Source organism: Giraffa tippelskirchi, chromosome Y, assembly GCF_054371585.1.
Source record: "Giraffa tippelskirchi isolate mGirTip1 chromosome Y, T2T-mGirTip1v1.2.pri, whole genome shotgun sequence".
Classification (NCBI taxonomy): Eukaryota; Metazoa; Chordata; class Mammalia; order Artiodactyla; family Giraffidae; genus Giraffa; species Giraffa tippelskirchi.
In genome coordinates, this window is record NC_137290.1 from 9,756,898 (window position 1) to 9,777,510 (window position 20,613).

Here is a 20,613-nt window from a genome sequence, read left to right on the forward strand (position 1 = left end):
GGAAAGAAAACTCTAGCAAAGTGAAATGAAACCATCCAAATGTTTACTCCCCTTTTTTATATTACAGAAACCAGCTAAATGTATATTCCCTAAAAATTCTCCAAAGGAATATGTTTCAGAAATTACTTGATGAATGGTCTCTCACTACACATGAGTAAAATTTTATTGAGGTCATTGAACAAGCCCTGAATTTCATTTCATTCAGAGGATACATTCAAAGCACACTGTTAAAAAGCAAGATTAGTGTCTAAATTTGCAGTAAAATATGCGCCACACACACACACAAATACACCAGTGACACAAAGCAAGACCAAAATATATTGAATGCAACACTTTCTTGTATTTTTCAGTGGCTGTTCCTTCCTTTCCCTTATCACAGCTAAGGGACAAATTTATGAAAGTATTAGTTTATAGAAATTACTTATGAAATGAGATTTTCACGCATACAATGTGATTATTTTACTCAGCAAATTCAGCACTATATTGTTACAATGCATATGACTTTTGAGAATGAAAGGACAAATAACCTACTTTATCTGTAAAGGTTCATCTATTTACTTTATTCTTAATGGTGGTTGTACTTGAGAAATATTTAAAATGCTGAGTAAAAATACTCTCCACAAACAGATCAAAACATTCAATGTTAATAAAATTGAGTGTTACTTAGTGTAGAATTTCTGCAACTTCTAATCACATGAATTGAACATTATGACTCCAACCTGTCTTCTGAAGGCTTCACTTTGGAAATGCCCTTTTTATATACAGTGGCAACACAAAATGATGAAAAGAGTATATGTTACCAAACAGAATAAAACTACACTTGAGCATCATATGTAAGAAAATAGCCCTTTTTCTTAACTTCAAATGCATACTTCTGCTTTCTTTATATTCTATCAAAAATCTCAAGAAAACCTCTAGATAAGTGGAATATATAGAAAGACTCTGCAAACAAATGAGTTCACACGAGGGCTTATGATGGTGAGGCAATTTATTCAAAACATCCGTTGACTGGAGGTAAAACAGGAGAGGAATCTTTCCTCTTCTTTCTTTGTCCCCAGTGTTTTGGCAGCAGATATTGAGGTCTTTACCCCTAAAAATTCCATTACATTGAAAGAAGCAAGTGTTAACATTTTACTCAAAATAATTCAGCTTCATCTGTTTTTAAAAGGAATATGATACCAAAACCTTGAATAGCCAAAGCAATGTTGAGAAAGAAGAATGGAGATGGAGGAATCAACCTGCCTGACTTCAGGCTCTACTACAAAGCCACAGTCATCAAGACAGTATGGTACTGGCAAAAGGACAGAAACATAGACCAACGGAACAAAAGAGAAAGCCCAGAGATAAATCCACGCACCTATGGACACCTTATCTTCGACAAAGGAGGCAAGAAGATACAATGGAGAAAAGACAATCTCTTTAACAAGTGAGCTGGGAAAACTGGTCAGCCACTTGTAAAAGAATGAAACTAGAACACTTTCTAACACCATACACAAAAATAAACTCAAAGTGGATTAAAGATCTAAACATAAGACCAGAAACTTAAAACTCCTAGAAGAAAATATAGGCAAACCACTCTCCCACATAAAACACAGTAGGATCCTCTATGACCCACCTCCCAGAATATTGGAAATACAATCAAAAATAAGTGGGGCCTAATTAAAATTAAAAGCTTTTGCACCACAAAGGAAACTATAAGCAAGGTGAAAAGACAGCCTTCAGAATGGGAGAAAAGAATAGCAAACGAAGCAACGGACACACAATTAATCTCAAAAATATCCAAGCAATTCCTGCAGCTCAATTCCAGAAAAATAAATGACCCAGTCAAAAAGTGAGCCAAAGAACTAAACAGACATTTCTCCAAAGAAGACATACAGATGGCTAACAAACACATGGAAAGATGCTCAACGTCACTCAGTATCAGAGAAATGCAAATCAAAACCACAATGAGGTACCACTTCACACCCATCAGAATGGCTGCTCTCCAAAGTCTACAAGCAATAAATGCTAGAGAGGGTGTGGAGAAAAGGGAACCCTCTTACACTGTTGGTGGGAATGCAAACTAGTACATCCACTATGGAGAACAGTGTGGAGATTCTTCAAAACACTGGAAATAGAACTGCCATATGACCCAGCAAGCCCACTGCTGGGCATACACAGAATTGAAAGAGACACGTCTACCCCAATGTTCATCGGAGCACTGTTTATAATAGTCAGGACATGGAAGCAACCTAGATGCCCCTGAGCAGACGAATGGATAAGGAAGCTCTAGTACGTATACAGAATGGAATATTACTCAGCCATTAAAAAGAATACATCCGAATCAGTTCTAATGAGGTGGATGAAACTGGAGCCTATTATACAGAATGAAGTAAGCCAGAAAGAAAAACACCAATACAGTATACTAACACATATATATGGAATTTAGTAAATCGGTAAAGATAACCCTGTATGAGAGACAGTAAAAGAGAAACAGATGTATAGACCAGTGTTATGGACTCTATGGGAGAGGGCGAGGGTGGGATGATATGGGAGAATGACACTGAAGCATGTAAATTATCATATGTGAAACGAATCACCAGTCCAGGTTCGATGCATGATACAGGGTGCTCGGGACTGGTGCACCAGGATGACCCGGAGGGATGGGGTGGGGACGGAGGTCAGAGGGGGGTCCTGGAAGGAAAACACATGTACACCCACGGTGGATTCAAGTCAATGTATGGAAAACAAATACAATATTGTAAAGTTAAATAATAAAGAAACTAATTTAATAAAAAATAAAGAAATAAAACAATGAAAATAAACCATAGTTTATTTAAGGCACAGTGTGCTTTAAACTACACTCATACTGAATTTTATTCTTCTCGGCAGGTGATGACCAAAATTCAAACTGTAGCATGTTCCTCAGACTTCTGAATTCAATTCAGATCTGTAAGTGAAAAGAACATCAGATCTACAGAAAAAATAATTCTTGTAATAATGCTTAAAGGATCTTCTTACACTACTTAGAAAATTATTCCTTTTGAACTAAAGTTAAGAACAACAACCAGATTGTTTTCTCAATTCCTATGTGTTTTCAGTGAATCTCTATGATCTCAATGAGAACATCATGTTACGCAAGCTATTATTTTTTCAATGTTTTAAATTAACTCACTCATCTTAATGGCAGGTTAGAATCTTTTCGTCTCCCAAAGAGAGAAGGATGGTACTAAATCCAATGCTTGTGACTCAATCTGATCACAGGCGTGACACTCTAGTAATCACCAGGATATCTGACTGTGGCAAGAACTGCGATTCTGACATAAAACACATAAACCTAAACAAAATTTCCAATATAAGACAAACTCTTTCACTTACGGTTGCCTTTAGTCTTTTCCCCAACTGACCTGCTTAGTCACAGCTCCAGAAACCTGTTCTCTTTTCCTTCTAAGGAAAAGCTTAACTCTGTGTGGCTTGGTATTCAAGTCTTCCCTTTGGTTAGCTCCCTTGCCTTCAACCCCAGCTCAGCCGTGACAACCTTCCGGTCTCGAATAACATACTACATAACTGGTTCATTTTACATTCTTACCACAGAAAATAACTGTCAACTGTACCTCCTCAGTATTAATTTAGCCACAAGGAATCTCTGGCTGAGAGAGAGATTGCAAAACTGAGCAAAACATTAGAGAGAGGACAGCATTTCTAAGAAATCTGTGGTCAGCATTACAAACCATCTAGATACTACAAAGATATCATTAAAAAGACATCTACTTAAAAGACATTTCATTACTGGATTCTTTCTTAGTATATAATTGTGTTTTACTTTCTGATTTACACTGAGTCATAAAACCCGGGGTCCACTTTTTCAAATAAAACTGCCTTTTCATTTTTAACCACGGTTTAACTGAAATCTTTAAGATGTTCATTTTAGCATTTACAAAATTCATAACTCCAAATACATAAAAGATGATGACAGAGGCATCATAAATATATAAAATAAAAACTGATGTAAAATTTTCGAGCCTCTGATAAGTGGTAGCAAAACTGGAAGAGAAAATTTTTAAAAATATTTAATGATATTGCAACAATATTTTTCTACTCCTTTTTAATTTCCTGTTTCTGGTGTGCTTTAAAAGCATGCAACATCAGTAGAGTATCGGGCTTCCCTGGTGGCTCAGAGGGTAAAAGGTCTGCCTGGGTTGGGAAGATCCCCTGGAGAAGGAAATAGCAATCCACTCCACTGTTTTTGCCTGGAGAACCCCCACAGACAGAGGAGCCTGGTAGGCTACAGTCCACGGGGTCAGAACGAGTCAGACATGATTGAGTGACTTCACCTTCGCTTCAATGGAGTATTGTCATATGTTTAAAGATCTATAAAAATAGGGTAAAAGAAAGAAATAAATTCTCCACTATTGGTACATAACCAGCTGTTCTAATTCACGGTGTGAATAATCTTAAGCAGTTTGGGTGTTAAATGTTATTTGTGGCCATGTCGCACAGGATGCAGATCATCCTTTTCAGACCAGGAATTGAACTCGTGACCCCTACAGTGGACGCTGAGAATCTTAAAATACTAGCACACCAGGGTAGTGCCTTGGTTTCATTTCCTAAATGATTTGGAAATCCATCAAAGTATAATACGGACTGGGATGAACAGGATAGATGTGAGAGACTGAGTATAAAATTGTAAACTGTGTAATCTTGGTGAATATGTGATTGCTCACTTCCACTTAAAATTCAATTTCTCTGAGTGTCTGAAAATGCTCTTAATAAGGATGTTGGTGACTGAAAGATCTTGAAATCTGTGTTCTAAGTCATTGATTCAATTTAGACTTCCTAAAATCTGCTCCTGGAATTCTAAACTTCTACCTTAGTATTCAATCAAACACTCATTTTTGATTTTGCATTTCTGTCTTCTACAGTACATTTTTACTACAGAAGTACCGAAAGAAGAAGATGAAGAAGTCTAACACGCCTTACAAGAGTATAAGCCATATTGTCATTCCAGTTACTTGATATGCCTGTCTAAAAAGTCAAGAGATACAAATCAATAAAATTTGTACTTAAAAACATTCATAGCAGCATTGAAGATTGTAAATTATCATATATGAAACGAATCACCAGTCCAGGTTCGATGCATGATATGGGGTGCTCAGGGCTGGTGCACTGGGATGACCTGGAGGGATGGGATGGGGAGGGAGCGTGGGAGGGGGTGTCTGGAAGGGGAACACATGTACACCCTTGGTGGATTCATGTCAATGTATGGCAAAACAAATACAATATTGTAAAGTTTAAAAATAGATAAATAAACTAATTTAAAAAAAAAGAACCGTGAGGCATTTAAAAGTCTTATCATCACTATTTCCTAACCAAGATTAACAACCATTTCCCACAAACTTCAAACCAAAAGTTTTTTCTAGAGTGATACAGGACAATTAATGTAACCTCTAAATACATGGGCAACAAAACAGGCCTTCATTTTAAGAATGCTTTGGAGTACACTGAAATTCCAATGCTTCTGCAAGGTGGCTGCAACATGCTTTACTTCTTTTAACGTACCAGCCTTGGGAGATGATACATTTTAAACCTGTCTGCTAAACTTCTTACTACTATCACTGTAGACCCCCTTACCTAATAAAGACAAGGAGTGCCCACTGTCAGACCCAGTTGACATAAATCAAACAAACAAGGAGATCCCAAGAATTATAAAGTTTTTGAAAAATTAAAAAGGTTGCCATGCTGTCTTATGAATATTAATGGCTATTCAAATTCACGGATACATGAGCCTCAATATATATTCAATTCAAGTGTTCCTCCTTCTGAGCCCAAAGATGGTGAAAGGTCTGACTACTTTCATGTACCAAACAATAAAAAGCACACACACACATGGTTCAGCCTGGACTTACACCTCAATGTCTTCAACCTCATCTGCAGGGTCCTTAAACTGGATTTCATCATCATCTTCAGGATCAAAGGAATTTGTTTCATCTGTTTCACTAAGTTCTGCTAAAAACACAGTAAGAGCATACTCTTAAAAATATAAAATCAAGATGTTACTAGATTAGTTGCCTACTTAAAGAAATAATACTGGATTAATACTAAAACACTGAACTGTACAAGAAACTGCTTGTAATCAATCATCGATTCAACAGTTCCATTCCAAGAAAAATCTGCCTAACTGCAAACATATCACAGAGAACAAACTCAGAATGAAACAACTAAAAGAAGTTCACTGCCAAGTAAATGTTGATCTGATTCCCAATTATCTTAGTCTTTTTTAAATGGCCTATATGTCATCAGAATTTTCATTCTTACTAAAAAACGCATACCTTTATAATAAAATGCACTGTAACTGAATAAATAAAGTTGCTATCATGTTCACAATGTGAGTTTAGTACACTTCCTCTTTTTTGTTACTAGGAACTTATTTTAATCTTTCCAAGCTCACTAGAGGAAGAATAGAATACTTTTGTCTTTAAGAAACAAAAGGGATATCTTTTAAGAACACTCTCCACAAAATGCCACAACAGTACTTTATGTACTAAGAAAACCTGAATACTCCTCCATAAAGATCAATACCAGTACCATAACTGTTGTCCTCGATTAGCTGAAACCAGGTATAATCTCTTAAGAATTGTTTAAAAGAGGCATTCCTTGAACAATTGTTACGTATCAGGCTACAGTCTGTAAACTTTTTAATTCCCCACCAAAACAGCATATATTAGGAAGAGAATCCATTACTAAGTTGTTAATACACTGAAGTATTTCATACATTCTTAAAGCGAATTGAAGTATATATGCAAAAATACATAAAAGAGAGAGAAAGAACAAGAGCAGAAACAACTGCTTCACCTAAACACTAATTAGCAAATACTATAAGAAGACAGGGAAATGTAATAACTTTGACATTAACTACCATATTCTGGAAGCTCTCCATAAGCCTTCAGACTTCTAGCTTCATCTGCATTGTACTTTAAAATTACATCAGCTTTGTTATCCTTGGAGAAAAACAAGGAAGGATGAAAAGTGGTTATACAAAGAATCATCAGTTGTCTCCTAAATTACTTTCAAATTAAACACAATTATGTAAAACCTCACTATTCTCTCACCTTCCTTCTATGAGCGGCACACACACACACACACACACACACACACACACACACACAAATTCACACGACAAAGTTTGCATGCATGACCAAATGAAGTATAGACAAGGAAAATGATGCATACAATGCATTGAATCAAAGAAAGAAAAGGAAAGGGGTGTGTGTGTGTGTGGTGGTTTTGAAATGTGGTCCTTGTCCACACTCTAACACTGTAGTTCAAACTGAAAGTGGTATTTTACCCAAAAGAAACCTTTCTACAACCCACAGTTCTTAGAGTATCTTACTGATTCGAATTGTTTGCGGTGCTTTAAAAAGATACCTATATCTTCCTAAAACCTGACAGGCCTGAAGTGAAGTCCTTGCATGTTTATAAAGCTCTTCTGGGTGTTTCTGATGCAAATATGCCTGAGAAGTACTGCCCTAAAATGTTCACTTTTCTCCATTTTAAAGAAGCTGAGACACTGACAGAACAAACAATTCTGAGCGCTTACAATTAACCTAGAAAAGACCTAAAGAAAGGCAACTGAAAATATCACAGTCATAAAACTGCAGTGTAATACACACCAACACTTCTCAAACTATAATGTGCACAAAAAACATGTAGGTATTGTGTTAAAACTCTGAGTGCAACTCAGTAGGGACAAGATTAGCAATGCTATGCTATGCTAAGTCGCTTCAGTCGTGTCCGACTCTGTGCGACCCCATAGACGGCAGCTCACCAGGCTCTGCCGTCCCTAGGATTCTCCAGGCAAGAATGCTGGAGTGGGTTGCCATTTCTTTCTCCAGTGCATAAAAGGGAAAAGTGAAAGTGAAGTCGCTCAGTCGTGTCCGACTCTTAGCGACCCCATGGACTGTAGCCTACCAGGCTCCTCCGTCCATGGGATTTTCCAGGCAAGAGTGCTGGAGTGGGGTGCCATCGCCTTTTCCCAAGATTAGCTAATAACCTGCTAATACACTTCCACAGAGTGGTGATGCTATTTTCTTTACATTATGATTTGACTAGCAAGGGTTTGTAATTATCTGCAACAGATTAAAAATCAGAAGAGCTGTTTCTGGCTATCCACTTTAAAGTTAGTATTTTAACCCCTTAATGGATTGATATAACTGTGGTTACACTGCCATTGCAACAAAGAATTAAACTGGGAACTTAGAATTCTTCAATCCATTTGCGGGGTTATATGTAGTTAAATGAAAATAAATGGACATGAAAATGATACACTTTTACAGACAGATTCTATGTTTTTAGTCATCAAGCATGAAAAATGGAAAGGTTATAAATGGATGATCTAGATCACAAAAACATACAAAGGAAAAAAATACAGTAAAGTTTCAGGATATAAAATCAACATACAAAAATCAGTTATAATAGTAATGTGTCCACATTACCCAAAGTAATGTACAGATTGCATGTAATTCCTATACAAATTTAAGTAGCAGTTTTTTTCACAGACAAAGTTATGTGGAACCTCAAAGAATCCTAACCGCCAAAGCAATCTTGAGGAAGAATAAAGCTGGAGGACACACACTTCCTGCTTTTCAAACACAACTGTCCAAACAATATGGCACTGGCATTCCACCAGTAGGCGGACTCCTAGAACAAAACTGAGCACTCAGAAACAAAATTTTTCAAAGACAGTCAACGAATACTTATGAAGGGAAGCAAGATAACTGTGTAGAAAAGACATCCTCTCTAATAACCAGGTCTAGGAAAACAATACTTAACATAAAAGTGGACCGCTATCTTACACCACAAACCACTTAAAATAACCCTGAAGAGATTTAAACCCAGGCTTGAAACCATAAAACTACCACAAGAGAACACAGTGTAAAACTACCAAATGCCGCTCTTGTTCTTTGTTTTTGGTATAGGACACCAAACCCATAAGCCACACAAGCAAAACCTAGTAAGTGGAAGTACTTCACATTAAATCACTTTTGCACAGAAATGGAAATCATCAACAACAACATAAAAAAGACAGTGTACTAGATCAGTAAAAATATTTGCAAATGATAAGACCACTAAAGGATTAACATCCAACGTAGATATATATTGCCATTTGCAAGAACAGAGATGAACCTGGAGGACAGTGTGCTAAGAGAAACAAGTCACACAGAGAAGGCAAACACTGTAGGACCTCATTTATATGTGGAATCAGGACTGAACCCAAACTCATCAAAGTTGAGGGATGCTCCTAGTCTCTCAGCTTTGAGTGACCTGGAGTTTCTGCACAAGCCCGGAATGATGACTCAGAACTATCAGTTGCCTGGATGAGTATCAAAGGTATGCCCCAGCATGCACAGAGCCTAAAAGCAGAGGCTGAGAGGACTGCTGGCTTTTAATGAAACCTCAAACATGGGCTGTGTGCAACGTTATAAACAAGCATTCAGCGGCCACATGAAGGAAAAGATACATGCCATACACAATCTGTTTCAGAAATCACTCAACAAACAATGGCAAGATAAAAGCCCTGGGGGAAGAAATCTGATCTCCCAGTTCACCACGTTATATTTGCATTTTCTAGTTTTCAACAACAACAAAAATAACAACAAACACAAGACACACAAAGAAAAAGGAAAAGGTGTTTTGTCACATACCAGAAAATTAGCAGTCAATCCAAAGCATGGCTGAGAAAGCCTAGAAGCTGCACTTAACAGAGACTTCACCTCAGGTAGTATACGTAAAAAGAAGACAAGAAACAACGTGCATAATGTTTTTAATTGTCAAGAATATTTCACTAGAGAATCAAGACATACAGATTCTTTAAGAGAAAACTAGTGCAGATGAAAAGTGAAGTAGCTGACTTCAAAATGTCTCTTTTAGTCACTAATAGAACAATCACACCAAAAAATTGACAAGGAAACAGAAGACTGAAACTTTACAAATCAGAACGTCTTAAGTATTTACAGAAAACATGACCTGATAATCGAATAGAGAGCGACTGAGCAGTTGTTTCACTCAAAATCTAATTTAGCCCAAGGGATGGGTTTGACACAGAAATCAAAAGAATTTCTGTCTCACAAGTTATAGTCCAAACATTAAGGTCGTAGGGGGCAACTACCAAGTAGTTTTCTAAGTATTCATCTCAGATTTATAACATAGACGCTAAACAACCTAGTCTATGTCTTACCTTTCTCCTATAAGCCTCAAACACCCTTTTTGGAGATTACAGGTTTTGCCTGAATTGATTGCATCATCTACAGCAGTGGTTTTTCAAACTTGGATCTGAGACCTTGAAATTTAAAAATTGGAACTGACAACCCAATATAAAATTACTAAATTTTTCTTTTGATGAGTGAGAATACTAACGAAAATCACTGTCATATGCTACTGTTCTTATTTCAGCAAAGGTCATTTTACCAAAATATTTAAAAGGCAAAACGGGGGGGAGTCTTCTGGTGGTCCCATGATTAGGACTCAGGACTTTCTCAGCAGTATTCTGCATTCAACCCCTGACTGGGGATCTAAGATCCTACAAGCTGCAGTGTTGTCAAAATTTACAGAAAAGAAAAATGGAAGGAAAATGAATAATCTAGTTCTGTGAAATATATGTCACAAAATAGAAAGATATCTTCTCATTTTACTACAAAACACTGAAAACGTCAGCCTGCGGCAAAATTCCAGAAAACCTAGCACACAGCCTTGAATACATGTGTGCTTTAAAGGAGGACAGAGTGATGAGTTGCAGTATTTATCCAAAATTATAAGAAAATACTTATTGCATAGCATATTTACAATAAAAAAAGAAACAACAAGTTTTCCCACAAAACCATCAGTCATATGCCGTCAGTCAGCCAGAATTCTATCATCTTATACCTCATGGATCATAACAAATTTTATTGCCAGAAGGATGAGAATCATAACTGGCTGGAACAGATCAAATGCATTTTATTGCATCATCTAAATACTGATGTTAATGATTTCTAAATTCAAGAACATTATAAATTTAGGTGTAATTGTTACCTGATAGTCTCGAAGACCAACCAATATAATATCTGAAGTATTTATCCAAACCTATAAAAGAAAACTCGCAGTATATTATACTTAAAATGCAAACAAAAAATAGTGTGTGATGTTAAGCCATACTTAACATAATACAAAAGATACAATTCACTCAGTGTGTGAAAAGGACCTACGAAAAATTAGGGCAAAACGACAGATGAGTGTGTGTGTGCGTGTGTGTGTGTGTGTTTGTGGTGTGTGTGTGTCATGTGTACACGTGCATGTATGTGTGTGTGATCTGTGTGTGTGCTCATGCCTATGAGACAAAGTCTAGTTACAGAGAGTTACCATCTATTAAGTAAAAACTAAAGATAGGCAGTTCAGTTTGGATCAAGATTTCTAATTTAGGATATTAAAATAGATAATAATTTTACTTCAAATAAGTAAGTTTACAAAAGCATAGTTCTTTGCCACGTGAATTACTTTTATTCACAAATCACTTTGGACATCTTTAGTTATTTTAAACAAATGAAAATAACTCATCGACCCAAACATAGCCATCTAGTTACCATCGGACATCAATTTAGGCCCCCAAACCACTAACTGGAAAAGAATGACTCAAGAGAACAAAACTGTTTTTTAATCCAAAAAATTAGGGTTGAAGGAACTTTTAAACAATATGATCAATCAGTGTGCCAAAATTATTAAATAAGATGGTCCCATTTCAAATGTTCCTAACACCACGTACAGCTGTTCCCACAAAGCAAAGTCTTACCCGGAACCATACACTGGATTTAATTAGCAATTAGACTCCTTTTGTCTTAAAAATAATTTTCAGGTGTTTTATTTTTCTTTCTTTCTCTCATGGGTTAATATTTTTGTTAAGAGTCTAGGTCATTTGTTTCATACACGGAATGTGTCTGTTTCTTCAAGAGCAAACATTTCTGGCCGAAATCCAGCCTAGGTGTCACAAATCATTCTTTCTAAATCTAAATCCTCTGATGAAAGTTATCGAGGATTTTCTAATTTTATGTGTTTCTATTGTCATATAACTCACTATTTTTGAAGTCTTGAAGAATTCAACAAAGTCAGTCACTTGGAAGCACAGCTAAATTTTTTAAAGGTAAGTTTTGTATTAAAGGAAAATATATCTCCACACTCACCCTTTTTCTCAAGCTGCCTCGGATATGACATATCCTTGTCATACCATCAAAACACATTGCTTCCAATCGTGCATTTCCCAACATTTTGGTTACCTGGGCATATTCTTAGGAAGGGGCAAAAAAGAAAAAAAAACAAAACAAAAGAGAACTGTAAAATACTGTTCAATTTTTTAAAAAAATGTAACACTTGTTGTTAGGTTGGTAACTTCACTTTTATTGCCAAATTTAGACCACACCAACCATGATTTAAAAAAGAACAAAATGTTCAAATATTATAACAAAGGAGAGCTGTCTCAAGGTGACCTATATTAATTTTATCCACAAAAATGAGAGAACTCTTAATCTGCCAAACAATGTCTATAGTCTCTTCCAGCTACACTTAATGCATTTACCCTCATGTTTTCAGAGCAAGGAAAAGTCGACAAAAGTGAAGCAGTTAATCCAAAATTAGAAATGTTAGTAACACAAAAAGCTACCTGCTACTTTGAATATTTAAGTCATCTACTAATTTGAGAAAATCAGTTCAGTCGTGCTCTTCATGACTGCATGCTCTACCTTTGGACATCAAAGCGGCTCATTTCAGACTGCACCCTAAAGGCTGACTTAGCAACCTCTCAGGCTGAGTATTCGCCAAACCTCGACTCTCCTTTCCCTCATTAACTCTACCGATAATCAACAGCAGGTTGATCATTAACAAACTTTTGCTTGAGAACACGTTGATGCTTATTCTCAAGTTCTTAAAATGGTATCTTAAGGTAAAGTGTCAAATGTTTAAATACAATTATATCTAAGAATAGTAGAGGCCACCTGATTCTACTGTCATTTGAAAACAATGACAAAATCATTAGCTAGTATGGGATGATGTCTTCTTGATTTAAAAGACAAAAGCAGGCATCAGAATAAAGAGAAAGAAACAGGTAGTTAATATAAAGCGTGTACATTACTAAATTTTTTACTAAGGACTAACATCAAAGTGACAGCCACTGCAGCCACGAAATTCAAAGGCACCTGCTCCTTGATCATTCAGGCATGACATAAATCAAATCCCTGATGATTTTACAGTGGAAGTGAGAAATAGATTTAAGTGACTAGATCTGATAGGCAGAGTGCCTGATGAACTATGGGTGGAGGTTCGTGACACTGTACAGCAGACAGGGATCAAGATCATCCCAAAGAAAAAGAAATGCAAAAAAGCAAAATGGCTGTCTGAGGAGGCCTTACAAATAGCTGTGAAAAGAAGAGAAGTGAAAAGCAAAGGAGAAAAGGAAACATATACCCATTTGAATGCAGGGTTCCAAAGAATAGCAAGGAGAGATAAGAAAGCCTTCCTTAGTGATCAGTGCAAAGAAAGAGAGGAAAATAATAGAAAGGGAAAGACTAGAATTTCTTCAAGAAAATTAGAGATAGCAAGGGAACATTGCATGCAAAAATGGGCTCAAGAAAGGGCAGAAATTGCATGGCCCTAACAGAAGCAGAAGATATTACGAAGAGGTGGCCAGAACACACAGAAGAACTGTACAAAAAAGATCTTCACGATCCAGATAATCACTATGCAGTGATTAATCACATAGAGCCAGACATCCTGGAATGTGAAGTCAAGTGGGCCTTAGGAAGCATCACTACAAACAAAGCCGGTGGAGGTGATGAATTTCAGCTGAAAAATTTCAGATCTTCAAAGATGATGCTGTGAAAGTGCTGCACTCAATATGCAGAAAATTGGAGAACTAAGCAGTGGCCACGGGACTGGAAAAGGTCAGTTTCATTCCAATCCCAAAGAAAGGCAATGCCAAAGAATGCTCAAACTACTGCACAATTGCACCCCTCTCACACGCTAGCAAAGTAATGCTCAAATTCTGCAAGCCAAGCTTCAGCAATACATGAACCATGACCTTCCAGATGTTCAAGCTGGTTTTAGAAAAGGCAGAAGAACCAGAGATCAAATTTCCAACATCCACTGGATCACGGAAAAAGGAAGAGATTTCCAGAAAAACATTTATTTATGCTTTATTGACTATGCCAGAGCCTTTGACGGTGTGGATCACAATAAAGTGTGGACAATTCTGAAAGAGATGGGAATACCAGACCACCTGACCCGCCTCTTGAGAAATCTGTATGCAGGTCAGGAAGCAACTACATCTGGAACAGTTATAACTAGACACGGGACAAGAGACTGGTTCCAAATAGGAAAGAAGCACATCAAGGGTGTATATTGTTACCCTGCTTATTTAACTTCTAGGCAGAGTACATCATGACAAACGCCAGGCTGGAGGAAGCACAAGCTGGAATCAAGATTGCCGGGAGAAATATCAAGATCCTCAGATAGACAGATGACACCAACCTTGGTGAAAGATCATCTTGATGAAAATGAAAGAGGAGAATGAAAAAGTTGGTTTAAGCTCCACATTCAGTAAATCAAGATCCTGGTATGCAGTCCCATCAGTTCATGGGAAATAGATGGGGAAACAGAGGCTAACTTTATTCTGGGGGGCTTCAAAATCACTGCAGATGGTGACTGCAGCCATGGAATTAAAAGATACTTACTAGTTGGATGGAAAGTTATGATGAACCTAGACAGCATATTAAAAAGCAGAGCCATTACTTTGCCAACAAAGGTTCATCTTGTCAAGGCTATGGTTTTTCCAGTAGTCATGTATGGATGTGAGAGTTGGACTATAAAGAAAGCTGAGTGCCGAAGAATTGATGCTTTTGAACTGTGCTGTTGGAGAAGAGTCTTGAGAGTCCCTTGGACTGCAAGGAGATCCAACCAGTCCATGTGAAAGGAGATCAATCCTGGGTGTTCATTGGAAGGACTGATGTTGAAGCTGAAACTCCAGTACTTTGGTCACCTGATGAGAAGAGCTGACTCACTGGAAAAGATCCTGATGCTGGAAATGATTGAGGGCAGGAAGAGAAGGGAATTACAGAGGATGAGATGGTTGGATGGCATCACCACCTCAATGGACACCAGTTTGGTGGAACTCCAAGAGTTGGTGATAGACAGGGAGGTCTGGCGCACTGCAGTCCATGGGGTTGCAAAGAGCCAGGCACGACTGAGTGACTGAACTGAACTGAACCGCTCCTTGGAAGAAAAGCTATGACAACTCTAGACAACACGTTAAATGGCAGAGATATCACTTTGCTGACAAAGGTCTGTATAGTCAAAGCTCTAGTTTTTCCAGTAGTCACATAGGGATGTCACAGTTGGGACCGTAAAGAAGGCTAAACGCTGAAGAGTTGAAGATTTTCAACTATAGTGCTGGAGAAGATTCTTGAGTGTCCCCTGGACAGAAAGAGACCAACCAATCAGTCAATCCCAAAGGAGATCACGCTGAATATTCACTGCAAGGACTGCTGCCAAAGCCCCAATAGTTTGGCCTCCTGATGCAAAGAGTCGATAGCAAGGAGAAGTCCCTAATGCTGGGAAAGCAGGAGGGCAAGAGAAGAGGACAACGGAAGATGAGATGGTTGGATGGTATCACAGGATTCAAGAGACATGAGTCTGAGCAAATGCAAGGAGATAGTGAAAGGCAGGGGATCCTGGTGTACCGCAGTTCACGGGCTCCCACAGAGTCATAGACATGGCTTAGCGACTGAATAACAACACCTCCACCAAAGAGATCCTAATCTGTAATTATCCTGAAGGGTAAATGGGATTCACATGATGGAGAGTCCCTTGGTTCACAGGCCGTGAACCCAGCTTATTGTTCAGGACTGCTACACAGGAGAAAATAACAAAGAAAAGAAAATTGTAATTTAAAACCTGGGCCTGAAAACAAATTTCTAATGTAAGGAAAAAATACGAAGGTCAAAGACCAGATTATCTTTAGCCACACACCATGTTTCAAATAATTAATAAAAATATTTGTGTTTGTGCCTGAGTGTGTGTGTGTGTGTGTTTAGTGACTTCCACTATGAAGGAATAATTACGTGGCTTTTTATGAAGTGCTGGAAATTACTGAAACAAATGGACACATGTGAATGGCAGTTACACACCAGCTCAACAACAGAGAATAGCATTTTCATTAAGAGAAAAGTTTACATGTGAACTGAACAATATATGTTAACTTCAATTCATTTCAACACCCACATATGGCTACTGGGTATTCCAAAACACAAGTTTGCCCAGTGGTCAGCCATGAAGAATCCACCTGCAAATGCAAGAGACAAAGGAGACACGCACTAGACTTCTGGGCAAGGATGATCCCGTAGAGAAGCAAATGACAACACACTACAGTATTCTTGCCTGGAGAATTCCATGGACACAGGAACCAGGTGGGCTACAGTCCATGAGATCGCAAAAGAGTCAGACATGACTAAGCGCAAGCAACGGGGCTAGAAAAAAGTACTTACTAGGTGACAATACAATGGTAAGGTTAAATTTCTCGTGACCATGCTACTGGAGTTACATAAGAGAAAGCCTTCACTCTTAAGAGATGAGATATTTAGGGCTAAAGACCGTAACTGTATGTAACTAGATCTGCCTATAAGAAAGATTAAAATATTAGGAAGAAAATGTTCATGTACAGAAAGAAAGTACAAGAAGAAAACATTAAATATTAGTGAGTCTAAGTTAAAAAAAAATGGGAGTTGTATTCATATTTCAACTCCTCCGTGGGCTTAGCTATCCATTAAAGGGAAAAAAGTAAGTGCTTCAGTCAATTATTCTACTCTTCTTTTAGCCTGCACTTACTTAAATAAGAGACAGTCAATTATTCAGTTACTTTATTAAATACACTAAGGACATTGGAGTACTGAGGGTCTGAGGTCTTGGCATGGATTTCTCAGAGTCTACTGAAAAATATTACAATAGTAGGGAATTTTCGATGTTGGCAGCCAGGCTTACTCTGCTCTAAACCCTACAATTCAGTTGCACTCATGCCATGCTTTGTCACAGAATAAAAACTGGACACTTTCTTTACAGAAATGCCACATTAAATCTGCATGAGAAACAGTGTAAATTGAATTACTTAAAACAAATTATGGAGCAACGTAGGGCACAGTAAATGGGGAAAAGCTAGAGATACGAGGGGCTTCTGTGGTGGCTCAGTGGTAGGGAATCCACTGCCAATTGATCCCTGGTCCAGGATGAACCCACATGCCTCCAAACGACTGAGCCCCTGTCCCACAGCTATTGAGCTTGTGCTCTCAATAGCTGTGCTCTCAATAGTTGCAGCCTGGCAGCTGCAGTTGCTGAGCCCATGTACTGCAGCTACTGAAGCCTGGTCTCCCTAGAGCCTCTGCTCCACAAGTGGAGAGAACACCCCAACGAGAAGCCCATGCACTGCAACTACAGAGCAGCCCCCACTCCCCACAACTAGAGAAAAGCACATGTGCAGTAATGAAGGCCCAGCACAGCCAAACAAACAAACAAAGAAACACATAAGCAAATGAAATCATTTAGATTAAAAAAAAAAGGAGATATGAGACAACTCCTTGGGATTATGACTAAGGTATGTTTCAGGGTAAACTCAAATTCAATTGCTAGAAAAGGTATAAATAACTAAAGAAGTCTTACCTTGTCTGTCTTCCTTAAAGACTAAGTCTCGTTTTTCATATTCATTCTCCTTCTTACCCTTGCCTCTGTTTCTGCCTCCTTTACCTAAATGATTAAAGAGTGAATAAAAATTGACATCTAAGCATCTGTATAATAGTTTACAAACTCAACTGTTGCACAAGCTAACGTAAGATTTTAAACTTTATAAAAACACAGGGAAACAAACAAATTACCATTTAAATTAAGAGACCTAAAAAGAGATTTACAATTTAACGTTATTTGCTTTCTGATTAGCCGCATGTTACAAATTGTCAGTGGCTTTCATCCAAATCCCTTACCCAATAAGTATATTATCAACCACATAACCCATTACCAGAGACAGCCATTAGCATTTTGTTATTGTCCATGCTTTCCGATTAAACCTGGATTCTATACATTTTCTTCCACAATTTATTTTCAAATTAATAAACCAAGACTAGTCCATATATTTGTAAAGGGCTGAAAACTGAAAAATCATATGTAGAAATGTCTTCAGTTTGGCATGAGAGGTAGCAGCTAGTATAAAAGTTCCACAGAAGGAAGAGCAGAGTTACCCAAGGCTGGAGTGAAGCCTAGGAAGATAACATTAACAAAAATGTACTGAACATCTACTAAGCACCAAGCTGTAGCAATTCAGCATTCATAAAGTCCTGTTCTCTTTAGAATACACTACCAAATGTGGGCATAGGAAACGTCATTCCTAGAAACAGAAGACGAAACAAGGAATGCATGGCAATGTACAGTTATTTGTAAGCTAAACGTGAATTAAATAGACTAGAAAAAACAAGTAGAAGTGGTTTGTAATTTACCTAACACATTATGAAAAAGACATTCCTAGAGTTTCACTGACTAGTAGCAGCAAAACATTTGCTTGCTAGAGAAAGGCTGGGCCAGTTGGTCTGGGGAATCTAGAGAGCACTGAACTCAAAGGTAAAGAAATGTAACCGAATATGGCAAACGTTAAGTAAGGCTTGAGAGCTAAAATGAAGTGCCAGGAATGAACAATGAAGAGATTTGTTGTGCAATGTGAAATGTGGTGCTATTCTGAAGGAGGTATTCTCACTCCTTGCAGTTACAGTTTTCTGGGAGGCATTACAGGCCATTAAACATGACACAAGAAGAATTGAGGTCTGTAAAAAGGAGAATTCAAGGAATGACTGTCCCAGTGGTCTGCTTCAGTTAGCTTACAAGTACGATGTTGGAAGTTACAAGTAGAGTTATTGTCAAATCTGATTATTTGTGAACTGTCTGCCTCAGAATAAAGATAAGTAGAAATACATAGTGCCAGCATCTATCTTATGAGAAAAGAAGGCAGAACACGTTGGTATATGCTTGCCTTCTAAAGAAGGTTAAGGTTTGTGACAGGTAGAGGAAAGTAAGGAGAAGGCAATGGCACCCCACTCCAGTACTCTTGCCTGGAAAAGTCCATGGACGGAGGAGCCTGGTAGGCTACAGTCCAGGGGGTCGCTAAGAGTTCGACACAACTGAGCGACTTCACTTTCCCTTTTCCCTTTTCATGCACTGGAGAAGGAAATGGCAACCCACTCCAGTATTCTTGCCTGGAGAATACCAGGGATGGTGGAGCCTGGTGGACTGCCGTCTATGGGGTCGCACAGAGTCGGACACGACTGGAGTGACTTAGCAGCAGCAGCAGCAGCAGCAGCAGCAGCAGAAGAAGAAGAAGAAGAAGAAAGTAAACTGGCAGACATGAACCTAAACATGCAACGGTGTTTTACCTTCGTGTTTGCAAAGAAGCAGTATTTTCAGCAGTAGTCAACTGTCCACAAAGTAAAGTATGGAGAAATATTTAATGGTCCCAAAAGAAAGAATCAGTGTGTCGTAAACAACAGCTAAGGGAGAGTCCCGGGAAAGGATGAAGGCCACAGAGGCGAAGCCTTGGCTGCCCAAAAGTAGCCTTCTCCTCAGTTTACTAATGCGCTGGCAGTTAACCTGGCAGGTTCAGTTCAGTTCAGTCACTCAGTCCTGTCAGATTCTTTGCGACCTCATGAACCGCAGAACTCCAGGCCTCCCTGTCCATCACCAACTCCCAGAGTATACCCAAACCCATGTCCATCGAGTCGGTGATGCCATCCAACCATCTCATCCTCTGTCGTCCCCTTCTCCTCCTGCCCCCAATCCTTCCCAGCATTAGGGTCTTTTCCAATGAGTCAACTCTTCGCATGAGGCGGCCAAAGTATTCAGCTTCAACCTGGCATGAATGGAAAACTAATCTATTTCACCCTCCGTGTAAAACTGACAAACACAGAGAGAAAATGATACCGCTATGCGAACAGAGCGGGAGGAGGCAGGGGCAGCTTCCTAGCTCCTATGTGGACTGTGCAGTCCTGCTCAAAGATATCAGCCAACCACAAGAAGGAGGGGCTACCACCGGTGGCGGCTGAGCAAACCGTGGTTCTGGGAAACCGAGTCATTACCTTTATTCTTGGGCATAGCTGTAACGGCAGGCTCACTGTGTTCAAGCAGCTTCCTGTGCCGCTGCCGCTGCCAAGCAATCCTCCGAGGCTGCCAAAGAACTGTTACGCACTCCGAATTGAGAACTCGGGAGAGATCGGCATGCGGCCACGCTTAGCGGCAGCAAAATGGCGACCCAGCAGGTGTCACGGGGTTTAACGTCACTCTCGTCGCCTCTGACGCCACCAGCCTATCCCCAAAACACAGTCTCTTCTGACCTATGGACCTCATGTAGTCCAAACCAACTGACTATCCTGATTGAAGGTGAAAAGAAAACTAGGAAAGTCAAACAAAGGAATAAATGTAGAAAATTATGATAGGATTAAAAAAAAATTTAGATTAAAAGTATACATGCTGCTACTGCTAAGTCACTTCAGTCGTGTCCGACTCTGTGCGACCCCATAGACGGTAGCCCACCAG

General features: G+C 38.6%; 1 protein-coding gene across 2 annotated transcripts; it reads right to left on the reverse strand.

Moving 5' to 3' along the window:
* Nucleotides 1–2,794: 2,794 nt before the first annotated feature.
* Nucleotides 2,795–20,332, reverse strand: LOC145537757 (eukaryotic translation initiation factor 1A, X-chromosomal-like). Of its 2 annotated transcripts, XM_081568568.1 has the most exons (7): nucleotides 20,157–20,241; nucleotides 17,704–17,787; nucleotides 12,189–12,292; nucleotides 11,047–11,097; nucleotides 6,896–6,977; nucleotides 5,886–5,985; nucleotides 2,795–2,929 (listed from the first exon to the last, which is right to left on the reverse strand). In XM_081568568.1, exons 1-7 carry the CDS (start codon nucleotides 20,170–20,172, stop codon nucleotides 2,905–2,907), a joined length of 462 nt encoding a protein of 153 aa, XP_081424694.1. In that variant the 5' UTR covers nucleotides 20,173–20,241; the 3' UTR covers nucleotides 2,795–2,904. The 2 variants fall into 2 exon arrangements, with proteins under 2 accessions (XP_081424694.1, XP_081424696.1); XM_081568570.1 differs by lacking the exons at nucleotides 2,795–2,929; nucleotides 11,047–11,097 and having other exon boundaries at nucleotides 4,976–5,982; nucleotides 20,157–20,332.
* Nucleotides 20,333–20,613: the final 281 nt, after the last annotated feature.